The 17,802-nt window shown below is 44.4% G+C and overlaps 1 protein-coding gene across 2 annotated transcripts in view; it reads right to left on the bottom strand.

Moving 5' to 3' along the window:
• Nucleotides 1-499: 499 nt before the first annotated feature.
• LOC119659746 (cytokine receptor-like) overlaps nt 500-17,802 on the bottom strand; it is a 39,271-nt gene continuing 21,968 nt past the window's right edge. For both annotated transcript variants that reach the window (XM_038068008.1, XM_038068009.1), the window contains 13 exons: nt 13,476-13,596; nt 13,151-13,402; nt 9,980-10,140; nt 6,037-6,188; nt 5,817-5,976; nt 5,458-5,763; nt 5,284-5,395; nt 5,043-5,227; nt 4,050-4,987; nt 1,167-1,304; nt 937-1,113; nt 744-881; nt 500-674 (listed from right to left, as the gene is read on the bottom strand). In XM_038068008.1, coding sequence (XP_037923936.1) covers nt 579-674; nt 744-881; nt 937-1,113; nt 1,167-1,304; nt 4,050-4,987; nt 5,043-5,227; nt 5,284-5,395; nt 5,458-5,763; nt 5,817-5,976; nt 6,037-6,188; nt 9,980-10,140; nt 13,151-13,402; nt 13,476-13,596 — 2,936 coding nt within the window. In that variant the 3' untranslated portion in view covers nt 500-578. The remainder of the gene's footprint in view (nt 675-743; nt 882-936; nt 1,114-1,166; nt 1,305-4,049; nt 4,988-5,042; nt 5,228-5,283; nt 5,396-5,457; nt 5,764-5,816; nt 5,977-6,036; nt 6,189-9,979; nt 10,141-13,150; nt 13,403-13,475; nt 13,597-17,802) is intronic.

The raw sequence follows: 17,802 nt of genomic DNA on the forward strand, positions 1-17,802 counted from the left end.
TCTGGAGGGAGTTCAACTCTGTCTGTATAAAGCTGCTGACGAAAGCCGTCCCAGCTTTCGCAAGAGAAAAAGGTGCGTTCAACGTCGTCCGCCACTCCATTGCAGAACACACAATCAGGAGATCGCGTCTTCTCAATCCTGTTCAAATAAGACTGGAAACCTCCATGCCCGCTTTTGCAGCCAGCTTAAATGATGAAATCAAATGGCTCCTCTCCTCTTGGATTGCATTTGCTACTGCCTCAAACAAATATGTTGAGCGTTCAAAGTAACCTTTTGGGGAGACCTGCTCTGCTCCTTGGATGGGATTCAATGCAAATATCCTCCTTCGATGATAGCGATCGATATGTAAGGATCCTGTTTTAAATATACAAAAGCTTCGGTTGACTAAGTAGCCTTCTGACACAAGGAAATACGTCATGTTACGGATGAAACGCAAATTTTTGAGCTAGCAAGGACGAAGCCATAGGAGGGGAGGTTTTAAAGTTCGAATATATATATATTTTTAATTTAGAATCATTTTTTTTCTTTTTATTTCAAAAGGATATAAAAAACTTAGAAATATGCAATATACATCCTAACTAATGTTTACTTTCGTCTATCCTACATTGACTGGCTAAAAATGAGAGATCGTCCAGTTTTACATATCCTTTGAATTGCGTTTCTGGAAGTGTAATCTATTGCGAAAATAAGATGTGGACATTAATCAAAATCGTCCTAGAAATTTGTATGTCAATGGTACCCACATTTTTTGTAACTTCGGTTGGTTTGTCACGCATTGGCGTTTTGTATTTATTACTAATTTTACTGGCTACTTCCTGATTTGAAGGAATGGTAGAAACTCCATTTGATCGTGCTTCGCCTATAGAAGTTGGCATTGGAGCCTGAAGCAAAAAGAAATTTAAAGTAGATATTCTAAACGTTGTACCAAAGTCATACCGGTTGTGAACACCTTATTGGCAGATGAACTGTAACGTATCCTGACACCATATTCCTTTCTACTTCGTAAGATTCAGAAGGTTGACATTCTGAACTCATTTTGGGTACTGGAAAAGCATTGACACTTGTGGTTGGTTCTGGGTTTGCCTTTGTATCGCTTAGGGTGTTTCTGGGGGTCTGTGGAAATGATATATAAGCATTTGGATTATGAAGGGCAGTAACAAATTTACCTTTGATGGGAACTTTGGTGGTAAATGAACAGTGACGTATCCTGAATTTGGAATTGTATGTATCTCGTAAGATTCGTCATCCTGGCATAGTTCATCAGACTGTGTTTCACCGAATGATTTTCTAACTTCTGGCTTACTCTAAATAAATGAAAATAGATTAAGATATTTGGAAAGTCAGATGTTTTCAAAAAGGGCCAAGGAAGATGTTAGCCTCTGTCAGCAGGGCCGAAGAAGGGGGCAGCAGTGCAGAAGAGAGTGTTTCCAAGAAATGTGGTCCTGGACCCAAGCGGGAGGAGGCCTTAGATAGGTGATAGGGGACGGTAGGACCCAGGAGACATGATATTAGCTATGTGAATGCCGTCAAAGCTATTAGACAGGTAATTCTACCGAAGAGCATTAGGCGTATGCAGAGCAAATGCTACCCCAAGAAGAGCAAGAGGCCTGCTACTAGATAGCATGTAAAGATGTGGAAGAATTTTTTCGTGTCTTACTCATTCAGTTCTGGACACGCGACCGGTTGCATAGTATGAACACTTTTGTCCGTGGTGGACGCCTATCTGCCGAACATGCTAGCTGGTGGATAGCATGAATAGAGCTTAACGAGGGAGTTGAAGAGGGTTGACTATGGTTGGATGGAGTCAAAATCAGAGGAGGGGCATAATATAAAGCCCAACAATTTTGCAGGCCGGTTGGTGACTTCGAGGCAGTGGGTGTCGAGGCGGAGCAAGGAAGTAGGAAAAGGAGTTGGGGCGTCATGGGACCAGCGAACTAGAGTGACTAGGTTTGATTGAACTTCATAGCTGACGATGTAGTGGAAAGCAGTCTAAGGTCATCGAGGCAAGTAAGGGGGAAGGTAATTGATAAAAAATAAAAATAATACAGGGCCCAGAATAAAGCCTTCTGGGTTGCCAGAGGGAGAGGAAAAGAAGTTTGAATGTGCAGCTATAAAAGAGACGCGACTGGATCGGTTGGAAAGGTAAGAGGCAATTGGTGTTACAAGCGATATGGGAAGAAAGATGAGCTTGGACAAAAAGTGAAGCGAATTCTGTGTAGACATTATGCCCTTCCTGCCGTGGATTTAAACATTTGCTCATAAAGTTGGTGAAGTTCAGCGGGTTGGAGGCTATGTTTAACCAAGTCATGTTGTTTTTTCACTATGAGGTGGCCAAAGTGAGCGGCCAACCAATCACTGACATACCTTGCCAATATTTAGGAGAGGAGGGGAGCGAAATGGAATAATTTTGAGTAAGAGTGCGATCGCCATTTTTGTGAATGGGGGTGATGGGACCCTCTTTCCACAGGTTGGCAAAATGGTTCTCTTCGAGGTTCTTATTGAGAATAATGGAGGGGGTAAGGGGTGAGGAAGATTTTCGCGACCAGGGCCACCATTGACCTCAAGATGGCCTATGACGTATTCGACAAGGAAAGAGTTAAAGGAGGGAGGGGGGGGGGTGTCAGCAAATACAAGCGGTTCATTAACTGGTGCTCGAGGTGTGGGATATTGAATCAATACCTGACGATTGGCAATCTGTCCCATTCATAAAAAGGGAGATATCACGCAGTGCAGCAATTACCATCTATAAGATATTCCTCGCTATCTTGCGAGGCCAGATAGCCCCACACACTCAGAACATCATTGGCCCATACCAAAGAGGCTTCACCCCAGGTACATCAGGAGCAGATCAGATTCCTTCTCTGCGGCAAGCGATGGAAAAACTGTTGGAATCTGGACATCAGTTGCACCATCTTTTCATCGACTTTAAAGCCGCCTATGATAGCATAGCCAGGGCAAAAATTTACACGGCCATGAGAGATTTCGGTATCCCGATGAAAGGTTTAAGACAAGGGGGTGTCCTATCATGGAACCTCTAGAAGTCCACCCAACTGCTGGGCCACGCTGACGATATCGACATCATGGAAAGAACCACCCGAGACGAATGAACTGCCTTCATTCAGATCGAGCAGGCGGCGCGAGAACTTGGGTTCCACATCAATGAAGGCAAGACAAGACATTGGTGGCAACGCCAGCACGAAAAACCAACAAAATCAAACCGCACTGGTCAAACAGGAAGAATAAAGATAGGAGACTACAACTTTGAGACCGTTGATAATATCTCCTATCTAGGGTCGAAAATCACAACCGATGACAGCTACGATGATGAAATCCGCACAAGGTTGTTGGTAGCAAGCAGAGCCTATTTCAACTTACAAAAACTGTTCCGCTCGAAACGTCTCACCATAGGGGCAAAGCTTTTACTGTACAAGACAATGATCTTGCCAGTCCTCATGTATTCCTCGGAGACTTGGGTTCTTAGCAAGAAAAATTGCGAATTCTTGGTCGCGATCGAAAGAAGAATCCTCTGAAGAATTTTTGGCCCCCTGTATGAGGATGGCCGATTCCGTAGCATATATAACGATGAAATCTATGAGTGATGGTCATGGTTGTGGATGAAATCCGGCTCAATAGGTTACGGTGGGCGGGTCACTAAATCGGTATGGATGACGATGATCCAGCCCGAAAAGTCTATATGGGCAATATCTATGGTAGAAAAATGAAGATGAGACAGACCCTGTCTGAGATGGAGCGATGGCGCAGGTCAGGACGCCAAACAACTTTTAGGGATATCGAATTGGTGGACCTCGGCGCAAAACCGGGATGTCTGGAGTTCAGGCAGGCCTAGATCGGATATCGGATGTTGCGACACCAACCAGATTAAAAGTAAGATATTAAAATGTGCAGATTATTGATGGGATTTTTTTTGCTGGTGGGGGTGATGGCGGCATCAAGCTCATCATCGAGCCTGAAGATGAGGATGAGGAGAATTGAAATCGAAGAACTTTTTACCATGATAAAATGTGTGAGAATCATAAAATATAACTTACATCTTGTGACGACTCCCTGGATACATAATTGTCTACAATGTATGGACTGCTTTTTTCAGCCCCAGTTTTCGAAGGATCGGATTCGTCGTTTCTCCTTAGATCCTTATCTCGTTTGGCTAACTCTAGATACTCCGATAGATTGAAACGAACTGACGAAATTTTCGTATCATCCTTGAATGCATTCATCATCGCAGCGCGTCTGGTGTTGGTATCTATTGTAACAAGAATGGTCATATCTGACCGCTCCTGGTTTAGCTGGTTTGTAGTCAGTTGCCCCGCTGAATTACATTTAGACAAATACTTCTGATCCCTCAGCCAGTGGTGTTTCAGATTACTATCACTATGAGAGGCCAAATCATCTAGAAGGGTTTGAATTTCGAAACTTAGTCCGCCTGAAATATTTTTTTTCTTTTCGATAGAGTCGGACCTTTTCGGAGAAGTCTTGACAGGACTGCTTTCATAAATATCATTCAATCCCTGCGGTACTATAAGCTTTAAAGTTTTCATTTTTTTATGTTTGTAGAAAATTGCTAGGCATACAGCTACTAAAGCGAATCCTAGTAGAACAGCGGAAACCGGTACTACCCAGTTGAAAGCAGCTGAGTAGCAATAGCTGTCGTAAACAAGAAGCCATTTACCATTGTATTGAGAACGGATGTTGGGATTGAAGCAGGCAATAAGATTTTCATTGTCATTCTGACATGGCGTTGATTGGATTGCTCGCAAGAATATTTGAAAACTTTGATTGCCCACACAATTCAATTCAAGGGCGTATTCCGTTTTATTAGTTTCGGTTCTTGCCCAGTCTTTTCCCTTCGTCCATCTCAGTTCATAAAGGATATCGTTCTTTGGGCCATGGATTTCCCGAGGCTGCTGCCAAGAAACACTTATTGTTCCATCTTCGTTTTCCGCGCTGGGTGATCCCACTTCTCCGGGTTCTGAAAAGGTATCCAATCGTGGTTACCTGGGGCTTGGTACTTTTGTAAAACTTACCACCAACGTTTGTTCTTATATTTATTTTTTCGCTGGGCAGGCCTTTCATTTTTTTTGAGTTGCTTAATGTCGCTGCCGCCACTTGAATACTATACGTCTGGAAACTTGCTAAATCAGTAAGATTGTATGATACGGTGTGCTTTGGGGTCCCAGCCTCCAATTCTTTGAAATTAGTGCCGTTGAGTCTAAAAATCTTTTGCGATTAGAATGCATCGAAGCAAGATAAAACTGGGTCACTTACATTACATAGTAATACTTTATAAGACCGTTTGGTAGTTCTGGGACATCCCATTCCAAAATAACATTATGGCTGAATATTTCACGAACCCTTAGATTCCTGGGCGCAGAAGGAGCTACGGGACAGCATTTACGAATTATCCGACTTTCGAATGTTGACGAATATTCAACTACTCACCTGCTTCGGCAGTCTGGACTGTTAATGGCAAACTGAATGGTCCTCGGTTGCGGTTCGAATACATTTGTAGTCTGAGGCTGTAGTTGGTAAATGGTCTAACGTCGGTTAAGGTAAACATGCTTTCATCAGGTGAGATGTCGGTCACATTAATCAGTTCTCCCGTACACCTATTTGTACCTGTATCTAGAGCGCAGTATTGTAGAAGGTATCCAGTGACTAAAGCACGCTGTTCACACATCATCACCCACTCCACCTTGATGGTATTACTCGTCACTGTATCATTCTTTGGGTCTAGTTGCCACAGAACTATAAAATAATCAACCTTTATTAATTTTCAAAATCCTACAAGGATTCGCCACCTGTATTTTCATGAGGAATACATAAAGTGGTAGCCATGCCGGAACTGTCTTCTTTATAATTAGCCGATACTGCAAATATCATCGTACCAGAATTCCCTAATTCATTGGGAAATTCGATTTTTATTTGATGGGCGGGAACTCGTTGAAAAATAATTGGACTCTGAAAGAAACAGATTTTAATTGTCCTTTGTTCTTTTCGCAATTTTTTCATGACACCCACCTCGCACAGTTCAAATGAGAATGCTTTTGATGAACATCTAAACACGGTGTAACTCATAAGGTTCAATTTTTCCGCGAATTCAGGAGCTTTCCATCTCAGCTTATATACCTGATCATTGTAAGTAGCTTTTATTTGGACTGGCTTTGGTAGAACTACAAATAATAGAATTTAATTATAGATTATTTCATATATTACATAGTCCCCGGAGCCGTCGACAACTTTTTGTCGAGTTCGATGGGGTGATGTGAGTCTAGCTCTACCAAAGTAGTTGTGACGTGTATCAGCATCCAGCCCCTTCGGGATCCTGGTCGGGTAGTATGCATTGAATCGTATCAGTAGACCGCGTTACTCCGAGCGAACGCTGGTCCCTCATGGACGGATCAGCGCGGTATACTAATTCTGGGATCAGCTAATCGTAGGTCAGGCCTCAGGGAACTGGAGCCAGGCTTTGCCCCCCCGGGGTATACCCGCTCCTGACTATTGCGGCCCGTTGCACACGATTCACTGGTAAAAAACTTAAATGTCGAACGGAAACAAACGAGGAGATAGTGGAAATGGAGAGGGAGCTGGTTGCGTTTATACGCACCACGAAAGTGCGTCCATCACTCCACCAACCAGCGAAGGACACAACAAGGGCTGAAATACCCGACGAGACATCAGGATGCGTAGATGGAAAGGAGGACTCGCAAAGTGATGCATGCACCTGCAACGGAGACGAGAACCCAAACAGTACCACGCAGCGCTATAGTTGCGGAAAGGGGCACACTGGAAACCACCGAAACTAACTAAATGGTTTCGAATGTAAGCCGAGCGTGAGGGCTGTCGACTACTCTGGCACAAGCTGAAGAGGAAAGGCTTATTAAGAAATGCGTGGCAGTTGTGAAGCGCATGCGATCTGCGACGTTCCTCCAGAAAAACGTCAACAAACAGGGGAAAAACGGGCTGATAGAGCTCTAGGAGCTCCTGTACAGAATTTCATATTATGGGCGGATATGGAGACTTAGAGAAAATTCGCAGGAAATAGAAACAACCGCGCCTCCCGATGAGAACACTATGAGTGCCAAACGGATCGCAGACAGCCCATTGCAGAGCGAACTGGGGAAACAACGAAAGGAGGAAGGGACATCTGAAGAAGACTTCACTCGGGTACTCTCCAGGGCTCAAAAGAAGAAGGCGAGGAGGGACACAGGACAACAACACGCCGCGTCAGCAGAAAACCTCTTCGTAAAATTAAGCCGGACACAAAGGATGGAGAAGAAAAGGTGGCGGGTCGAAGAAGGACTAGATCGCCAGCTCTGCTTATTAAGATGACGGAAGGCAAGACTTTTGCGGAAGTCTTCAATGAAATCCGTTACAAGGTTAAATCCAAAGATAGAGGAGCAGAAGTGGCTTCCATTCGTAAAACGAAAGGTGATGCAGTCCTAGTCGACAAGTAAAGTTATATTCTGTAAAGCAGTCAAGGGGCTTCCGGCAGAGAAAGCTGTGGTTCCCACGGGTCCTCTGGAAATCCGAGACCATGACTGCCTCACAGGACATGTAGAAGAGCCATCAAACGCGGATTGATATCACCTTTGCAACTCCCGAAGCCAAAAAGTCGCTGTGGTGAAAGTTGCCGAGCAATACGCGCGGAAACTTCTAAAATAGTGTATGATACCAAACCGCCCCAAACAAAATGTTATAGATGTTTGGATTATGGGCACACGTTTGCAACCTGTCCGGGATCTGACAGAAGGGCAACATGTCGTAAATGCGGTCAATCAGGCCATAAAGCGAACACCTGTAATGAAAAGGAAAGCTGCGCCCTATGCGTAGACCGTGGCGCGTCTGATGAGAACGTTCCGCACACTGCGGGCTGGGGAGGTGTCTAGTCTTCAGACCAGAACTGGAAAAAGCTAGGATGCGGTCAACATGATTCGCATCCTACAAATCAATATGCACCATAGTGAAACCGCTCACGAGTTGCTAGCACAGCTCATTGCGGAGCCCAAAGCTGATTTAGTACTCATCAGTGAACAGTACCAAAACAAGGACCCAGTCTCATAGCACTGTTGGTATATGGGCTTGGTACGGCACCCTCCTTAGGATTCTTACCCAAGGCCGAGCGGACGGCTTTGTCCGGATTCGGTGTTTACGACTTTCGACGCAGGCTTGATACTTTGGAGGACGCTATTTTAGGCACAGATGGGCGGATCCTGGTTGGAGGTAACTTCAATGCCAGGACACTTGAATGGGGCATGTCTCACACATACTGCAGAGGAAAACAAATTCTCGAAACGCCGGCGAGAACAGGACTGGTAGTTCTAAACACCGGATCCCGCCCAACGTTCCGGCGCCCAGGCTGTGAAGGAAGCATTCCCTACGTAACCTTCGCGCCGGAGTCACTGGTGTCGGTGTTGGACGGATGGCGAGTTGTGGAAGACTTCTCAGCAAGCGACCATCAATATATTGTCTTTGGAGTGGAGAACACAAATTCTCGGTGTGCGCCAATCCGAGGCTCTTTCTGTGCATGAAACGTTACGAAAGTGAACACCATGAGTTTTTTCGAAACTCTTGGAACTGGTGGGGCCGCGCTGGAGGGTAGTCCTGGGCATGGTGGCACTGCAGCTGTCACTGTTGTAAATTCAGTTATGAACCTGATAACCATAGCCTGCGAAGCCTTGATGCCCAGGAGGGCATCGAAACCTGACAAACCTTCTATGTATTGGTAGGCGGTGGAAATTGCAGGGCTCCGGAAGAAGTGTCATAAGCTCCGCCGCTTAACACAGCGTCTAGACGAACGGGAGGAGGCATAATGACATAACATAATGACGTACAACAATGACGAGTACAAATCAGCCAAAAGGAGACTCTGCAGGGCAATAAAAAGGAGCTGGCAGGATCTGGTCGACGTAGTGAATGGTGCCCGTTGGTACTCGGTTACAAACTGGTAACTCGAAAAATCGGGGCTTTGCGGGAACCCTGTTCATTTAAGACCGAGCAGGTGGACCGCATTGTACGGGCACTATTCCCTGCACACCCCGTATGGGATGATGACATCGGCGCGGAGAGCGCAGAAGACTGTCCAATTTTCTCTATAAAAGAGTTGGAACATTCAATCTTCTCTATAAAAAGCAAGAAAGCGCCAGGACCTGATGGTATTCCAGCAGAGGTATACAAACTAGTATTTCAACATCGGCCAGACTTACTCCTCGGTGCATTCAACGCTTGCCTGAAAGAGAGCGTTTTCCTTGCTCGTTGGAAGGTAGCGAAGCTTGCGCTGATCAGCAAAGAGAAAGGCAACCCCGAGTCGCCGTCCTTATACGGTCCACTTTGTCTACTTGACACTGCTGGAAAAATGCTCGAAAAGCTTATCACGCTTATCATCATAACCATACACATCAGATGCAGCTGGCGGGTTCTTCAGATGAATATACTTCGAAAAAGTTTTCTTCGACGAGAAATTTTCACACTGTCTGCCTGTGAGCATAGGCAAAAAGCTATCTAGGAATAGCACTGTAGCGGTACATCGGAGGTGCGAACCCTGAACGTCATCGAGTATTCGCCTCTACCACCGCATCGAACGGCCGTAGAATCAGCTGACGGCCTGACAGGAGACTGGGGTGAGAAATATCAAGGGTGACATTCAGATAGACACTCGACTCTTGTCGGCTGACCTGTCGGCAGCTTTAGCGAAAAGCAGAAACTGAATTCTTACCGCTTACAATTATAATATGTCTAATTTTTGTTTTCGATAACTAACGTAAATATTCAAATAACATGAAATAAATTAGCTAAATTAATAAAGGCACATTCTTTTAGTTATTGAGGAAAGAGATCCCCAAAGCACAATGAGGCTAACATAAGAAGCCTGAATGCTCAGAGATACAGATTCCTGCATTCTTCAAACCAACCTAATCTAATTAATTACGCATTTTTCGAGCTATTCATAGAAAATTTAACTTACTTTGTGTTCTGTTGGGTTGAATGTTGACTATAATCGAACTTGCTTCTGTGGACAGTCCTTCGTCATTTTTTGACCTAATTATGAATTCGTAAAATCCTTTGCCACATATTTCGTTGTAAAAGTATTTGTTGGTTGAAAACTCCGGCCATTTTCGGGTAATCCTGTGATATCGAGAAAGAGAAGTATAAGTTTATGTCAGTAGTTGTTATCAGCACTAAATTTTAGTAAAATTCGAGGCGCATTTACAACCAACGCGATCTATTCTAACTCTGGAAGTAGACTGACCTCGGGAAAAGTAACATTTTTATTACCCTATGTCACTATAATGCTAAATTAAACTAACTTATGGACTACCTTAACAGCGTAATTTAATCTAAGGTATAATCTATGGACTAAACTAATTTATCGCTAGCGAAGTATACTAAGAAAAATTAGAAAATGAGTGTTCCGGAAGGAAAGTCGAAAAAAACCTCCACTCGTTGAATTTTAGATAAAAACGGGCGGGCGGGGGAAGAACTAGGATGTGGGTTGGGATGGGGAGCATGCGGGGGTGGGGATAGGTAGCTAGAATTGGCATTGGGGATGGGTGGGTTTTAAAAATTGGGATGAGGAGTAGTTGCCGGTGTAGAAGATCACTCTACCGTCGGGGTCGAAAAGACGGTTTTGGGTCTGGAGAGATAGGAGGATTTGAAGGAAGAGATGAGTTCGTAGAAAATTCTTTTCGACGATCTGCATGGCCTTGGAGATAAGGGGATTAGGATGGGATAGACATGTATTGAGAAATTTGAGGGCATGGTCGGCATCGATTCGGAGCGTTGGGCAGGAGTCGCAGAAGATCTGGTTGAAGATCTATTTGGAGCGGTCTTCGTTTTTGTAGATGTCGGAACAGTGCCGTAGGATTCTGCGTTCTTTGAGTCGGAGTCGTTCGAATTGGATAGAGAAGGGGACGAATAAGCTGTTTGTAGCGAAATAGCTTGACTTTCGGAGGTGTTGCCTGCTGGATTTTAGGATTGGGTAAAGGGATTTGAAGGCACCAGTTGAACGCTTAGTGCCTTCGTGACATGTAGGAAGTGGGATGAACGAGAATTCATAGTCACCCCAAGATAGGTGGCTTCATTTACGGTTGGGATTGCGGCGTTGTGGATTTTCAGGGATAGGGTTGATACGCCACTCCATATTTTCGGCGCCATCCTTGCGTTACCGTAGAATATGGTAGTCTCGCATTTCTGGGTGTTTAGGGAGAATTTCCAGCGGGTGAAGTACCGGTAAAGCTCTTTCAAATAGGAATTCAGGCGGGCTTCACCAGCTGGGATGTATTTGGTGGAGGTGTAAAGAATGAGGTCATCCGCATATTGGAGGATTCGAATTGGGTTTGGGTGTGAAGCTGGTTTGGGTTAGTCTGCGGTGAACAGGGGGAAAAGGGTAGCGGAGTGGATTGATCTGTGAGGAATGCCAGCCGGACTTGAATAGGGAGAAGAGAGGTGCTGTTGAAGTTGGACTTGGGAAGCAAGAAAGCTAAGAATCAGCTTGCAGAAGTGCGAATGGAAATGGAAAACTTGGGAACGCTTATGGACCTAGTGAACATAACTTCACTAGGAACGTCAGGTACAAACAGTCAAATATTCAGGAGTACATCTCGACTTCATATCCAAGAAAAATACCAGAAATCCTGAAGATTGCTCCGGTGCTGTAGGACTGCGATAGGTAAGACCAGGGGATTTCCGCCAAAACGGATTCATTGGATGTATTTGTGCACCGTCTGGTGGTCGCGACTGAACTTTGCTAACACCAGGAAGCTGCTGATGCAGATTCAGAGGCTTGGTTGCCTAAGTATTGCTGGAGCAACTAGTAGTACGCTGACTTTGGCAGCTCAAAGCTATTCTAAATTTAGCCCTAATCTATTTGGAGGTAAAACGGAAAGCAGGTAACGATGCATATAGGCTTGATACTGTTGGTGCGTGGAAAGGCAGCCAGTCATACGGTCACGTGTTCATCTGGAAATTTCTTGGCAAACATCAGGTGGCTCCGATGCCCGACGATAATATAGTTTGCAGATTCGCCTTCGAAAAGACATGCTCTGTCGTAATCACTAAAAGAGAAGAATAATCGATTAATGGCCACCAGTCTTTTGGAATTACAGACTGAATAATCTTCACCGACGGGGCAGTCATAGAAAACATATCGAGCGTAGGGGTGTTCTCGGGAAATTCATTTATGGAACTGGCTCGACCTCTCGGAAAAATCACAACTATATTCCAGGCGGAGATAGTGTTTGTGTAGAGTTGGTGTGGAGTTGTCATCAGGTGTTACTGAAACTTGGCCGACTGAACGAAACATTCCTGAAGTGGGTGCCAGGGTACTCAAATATCGCTGGTAATGGAAACTGACAGACTGGCTCGCCAAGGTTCTGCATCCACAATGGTGGGGCAGAACCAGGTTTTGGTATTCAGCCATCTAAAGTCAAGTCCAGAAATTGCAAGAATTCACGTAGCCATTTGAAATTTGAACTTCTGCCGGCAGGGGAAAATCTTTGTGAAGAAAGCCGAGGCCACTGGAGCGTCATTTTTGTTGTCCCTTTAGAAGTGGGACATGAAAACCGTAGTAGGGCTTTTAACGGAACACCGCCCCTCAAACTACCACACGGAAAAAATCGAGGTGGTGACCTCGGTCATATGCAGCCAATGCAAGGAGGAAGAGGAGACGGGCCTGCACTTCGTAGGTAGCCGTCTAGCCGTCCGGCCTCCTCAGACCTCAGACGAAGATACCTTGGTAAGGTTTTCATCAACGAGGAGTTTGCGCATTCTCTATCTCTGGAAGATGTTCTCAGATTCGTGAAAGCTTGCAAACGCCTTCGGCGAGAGTCTGATGAATAGTCGATTTCCGGGGACAGGACAATGGGCCTAGCAAAGGTCTGAGTGCTTGGAGCTGCTGGAGCCACCCCCTTCAATAAATTAAACTAACTAACTAGTGCTAGTGCCTGGTATACATTAGCTGAATACATGTTGAAGTTGGAGGAAAGGCAAGGTTTTGGCTTATTGCACTTTCTCCAACGAAATGCTGGTCGATGACAGATGCTAAGTTTAGGTAGGTTAACAATGGGATGATTAAGTTTAACCATAAAAAAATTCTTTGTTGCCATTTAACTGCATAAAAACGTGTAGGTGAACTTACCCGCTGCCAGGAGTATCCCTCCTACTAGCATTCAAAATATAAGTAAATCCTGTTCCATTTCTACTATATTCGGGAATGTCTTGCCAAAATACATGAGCGCAGTCATTATTATCAATATGAAATGCTCCAGGATCAATTTCTGGTGACCTTTCTGGTGGTTCCGACAAAGTATGGAATTTTACGTTTGCATATCTCCACATTTCGGGAGAGGATCTTGATTTATTGGCTTTCACTTTTAACATTACTTCGTACCTAGAAAAGAAAATAGAAATGAAATACACAGAGTTCGTTGGCTCTTTATTAACTGAACAAAATATCGGCATACTCAGTGTTACCAAAAAGTCTCTTTAACGTCAGTGTGGATGACTTTCGAATAGTCTGAAATTTAGCGATATTATGCCAGGTTTCGTCGTACTGTGATCGATATTTTCCTTTGATAACAAAGCCTGTGAACAAAAGGAGAAATAAGTATTTTCATATATGCTCGTCCAGGTGACTTTTTTACAATTTTAAATTTTTTTGAAAAAAAACAAACGAAGAACTTGTGAGATCTTGACCTGAGAAAAGAAAATATACTTTCAAAACCTGCACTCATGGCATATCTACATCCAATTTAACGAACGATAAGTTCAGCTTCCATTCATCTTCGGTTTTGAAAAATGATGCGCGTCCAAGAATTCATCAAAAAATAAAACTACCCATGAGGGCAGTCACTAACCCTTAAATCAAATATAGGATTTTTTTTTTGGGGTAGGGTAGGTGAATGCATTTACGCACACAGTGTTGGACTCCCGATTCGGTACGTCATCGGACTACCAACTAAACACCTCCCCATCGTCAGAGAGCTAACCTGGAACTGTTTGTCACATTACTTCGGGCCAGCCCCCGAACTCTCCCGCTTTGCGGAGCCTTCAAATCAGGGAATTCCTTTCACCAATGGGAGGGGAGAGGAGGAAGGGAACTGTCAGTTCAAGGAACCCCCTGCCATCCGGCTTCTCCACCGGCCGAGTTCTATCTTCTTAGCAACGAGAAGGGCCCGAACGTACTGGACAACACGGTTCCAGCTATCAGCAGTCCTCAGCATCTCTTCCACAATGTTGTCTGGAGAGAGATCCCCTGTGTTTAAATAGAGCTGCCGACGAACCCCATCCCACCTTCCACAAGAAAAAAAGTGTGGTGGGCATCGTCCACAACTCCATTGCAAAACACACAATCCGGAGAACGCGCCTTTCCAATCTTGTGTAGGTAAGACTGAAAATTTCCATGCCCACTTAAAAATTGGGTAAGGAAATAGTCAGTCTCACCATGCTTCCGATTCAGCCACGCACCTAAGTTGCCGATGAGCCGCGCAGTCCATCTGTCTCTAGTTTCATTTTGCCAAGAGAGCTGCCACTCGTCTAGAGTGTGTTGCCGTTCTTCGCGAGCAACCACCTCCCTTGGCTCATCTCCCTTGCGCTTGTATATGGCCTGACGCTCCCTAGCAAGAAGGGCAACGGAGATAACTCCCGCGATCACCATCACGGCCGGTTCAGAGACTGTGTGGTACGCAGACGCCACCCGTAAAGCTCTCCGTCTTTGTACTTGCGCGAGGCGTCTACGATATACCTCCTTGTTAAGAGCGCCAGCCCATACCTCTGCGCCGTAGAGCAGAGCAGACTGCGTTGAGCTCATCAGGAGACGTCGCCTACTAGACGTAGGACCCCCAATGTTTGCCATTAGCCTACTTAACGCCGAAACTCCAGCCGCAGCCTTGTTCGCTGCTGCTTGGATTTGCTCAGAAAAACTCATCTTTGAGTCAAGAGTCAACCCGAGGTACTTTACCGCCGATTTTGACTCGATTATCGACTCGCCGAACGATATGGGACTCAGGGTCGGAATTCTCTTCTTAGTCAGGATGACTACTTCGGTTTTTTCCAGTGCAAGGTTAAAACCATGAGTAGTCATCCATCCGCTTACCCGTCGCATCAATATGCCGAGTCTGCTTTGCGCCTGTTCGACAGTGCGTCCAGCAACAAGCGCTGCGACATCATCTGCGAAGTCAAATATAGGGTATCAACTATGCCTGTGTACCATCGTTGGAGTTTACGGGTGCTGTGCGTCAACTTCTCTCAGGACGTCCTGAGAATATTACACTCGTCCTGCACTGTTCTGGGCCACGTAGTACTACTGCGACCACTCTGGCGTGGTGGATTTCACTGAATGACATAGTAACAGCGGGAGTCCTTCACTATCACATCCGTGTTTATTCAACAAGCTCACAGACTGGCTATTATGCAAACATAATTTTTTGTTGAAAATTTTGTCAAGCAAGGATAAATTGGTTGGCGTGACAACCTAATTGGAGGGCTTCATTTAAAACCATAGAGGTACACTACAGGATTCCAGTACAATGTAGAAGGTAATAAAATCAGCATTACGCTCGCCGAACATCCTGTTATAAAATGAAGATAATTCGCAAAAAAAAGTTGATGAAATTATGGGGCTTAAGAATGGCATTGGCGATCCCTTTGACATACTGTTTCCATTTATGTAGTAGCACAGAAAGAACATTGATGAGGAAGAACTTCAGCTTGATGTTGATGTGTTGCCAAATTTTCATTCAAAACAGTGCAGAGAGATTTGGTGTATTGATATATCGGATGACGTCTCGTTCGGTGTGGTATCAATAGAAGCAACAGTTAGATGCATTCTATGTTCAGTAAATTAATACGGTTGGGAATATTGCGAAGAATTGTCAGGCTTAGAATCTTTCTTTGACATTTATTTTCAATACAACTTCCCTTGCCTCATTTGTCGAGCTCAGAGCTGTTTAGCCAAAGCAAGAGATGTCATCGGTGTATGTAGCTTACTTACGTCCTCCTTTCGAGCAACTTGAGGAAAGCTATCGATAAAAAAGAAAAACTAGTATCGCTATCCTAACGGGTTTCGCTTTGTCTTTCAATTTCTTTGGAGATATTACCTCAATGAAGCGCGTGACCTTTTACTCTGAAATATCTCTCTCCGATAATGACTATGCACACATGTATTAGTTTTTTTTTCGTAGAGCGTTCTGGATACTTTCCGTTCTGATCTTGTTAAACCTTTTGGATACCAAAGAAAGGCAAGTAAAGAAGAACTATAAAGTTCGCGCATTGGTCCACGATGGTACAAAGGCTGTCCATTTGGTTAGCGCAGGCGAATCTAAAGTATGAATCAGACTGCTCTCTATCGATCAAACTGTTGACGTAAATGCAGCCATTTCCACAACAGGGGTCGGAGGTCGATCATTACCTGTTGACATTAAATAGTGGTATCTTTCGAGGCTGATTACAGTATGATCGGTATCATTGAATGTCGGTTGCCTTGTTTAACTGTGGAAGGCTCTGTACTCGAACAATATACTGCCAATAAAGAGGCGATGAAAGTTGTTATTCTGGGCACAAAATGTACCGTTATTCGCCACAGGTCCGCATAAGAAATGGTCAGACCCCATCTTGAAAGAAGCAGAGTTGTGGAAACTGGAAAAACGACATCTGAAAAAATGAGAGGAGGACGATGCATCTTCAAACGAGGTGAAAGGCCATATACTGACATTCTCAAAAGAATGAAGGCAAATTCACAATCTACCATATGGGAACAATGTTAACCATATCAGACGGAGCTCAAGAAATTCAATGGGGTAGCCGAGGATAAATTCTAGGACCACATTGAAAAGTGCTCAGAGTAAGAAAAACAGAAATAAGGGCTAGCAAGCGGGAGGTCACTATAGAATAGAAAATTGTAGGTGAGAATACCACCAAGGGGAAAACTTGTGAGGCCCTGGAGAAGACGTTTGGCATTATCGGTCGACACATCGAGCATATGGAGGTATATTCAACGGTGACAGCTAGAGTGGTGAAGTCCTGGTTGAAAAGGACCGGGATGAACTCAACTGATGATCAGATCAGAAAAAATAATGTCAAAGTGGGAGCTGATGAACATACGATAATCATAAACTACCTAGTCCATACTTGCGACTGGCCTCAATATAGAACTTTGAGGCGGAACTAGAGTAGGTTTGCCAAAAAGCAGATAACGCCATAGTTTCACTTTCGAAATTGTTTTCGAATTCTATGATACCTGCTACCTATGCTTGCCTATGTGTTTACAAACTCTCAAAAATGGAAGCAGGTGAATTCGATTTACTTTTTGATTACTCTGAGGATCTGTGGAGAAACGTCAGTTTTGGTAAAGTGTGTGATGGTAGGCGTTTCTCTCGCTAAAAACGACTATGCTGCATCGTGCAAGTTGTTTGGATAAATGCACAGAATGCAGGAATGCGGCTATGTGGGTCGAGTTCTTACAGTAGGTAGAAATGCATATTGCACGAGTCCTCGAAAGATCGGTGGATGCATAAGCCTATTTCTAACATTAAGGAATGGGTTGAGCAGAGGCACCAGTCTCTCACAGGGTATAACTGGTGCTTCAGATAGTATCTGCAATTCTTTGAATCAGATAGTTACCCGAAATGTCCTGAGTAAGGTAGCTTCCCAAAAAACCTAGAACGTATTATGGTTGGACGCCCGAAATTCACGAGGGAAAGAATGAAACTTAATTATACTAGAGAGACGAACGTGAGTCTCGGGGACCTATAGGCGAGAAAATACTTAAATGGTGGCCTACGGATTAGGGTT

This window comes from Hermetia illucens, chromosome 6 (genome assembly GCF_905115235.1).
Source record: "Hermetia illucens chromosome 6, iHerIll2.2.curated.20191125, whole genome shotgun sequence".
Classification (NCBI taxonomy): Eukaryota; Metazoa; Arthropoda; class Insecta; order Diptera; family Stratiomyidae; genus Hermetia; species Hermetia illucens.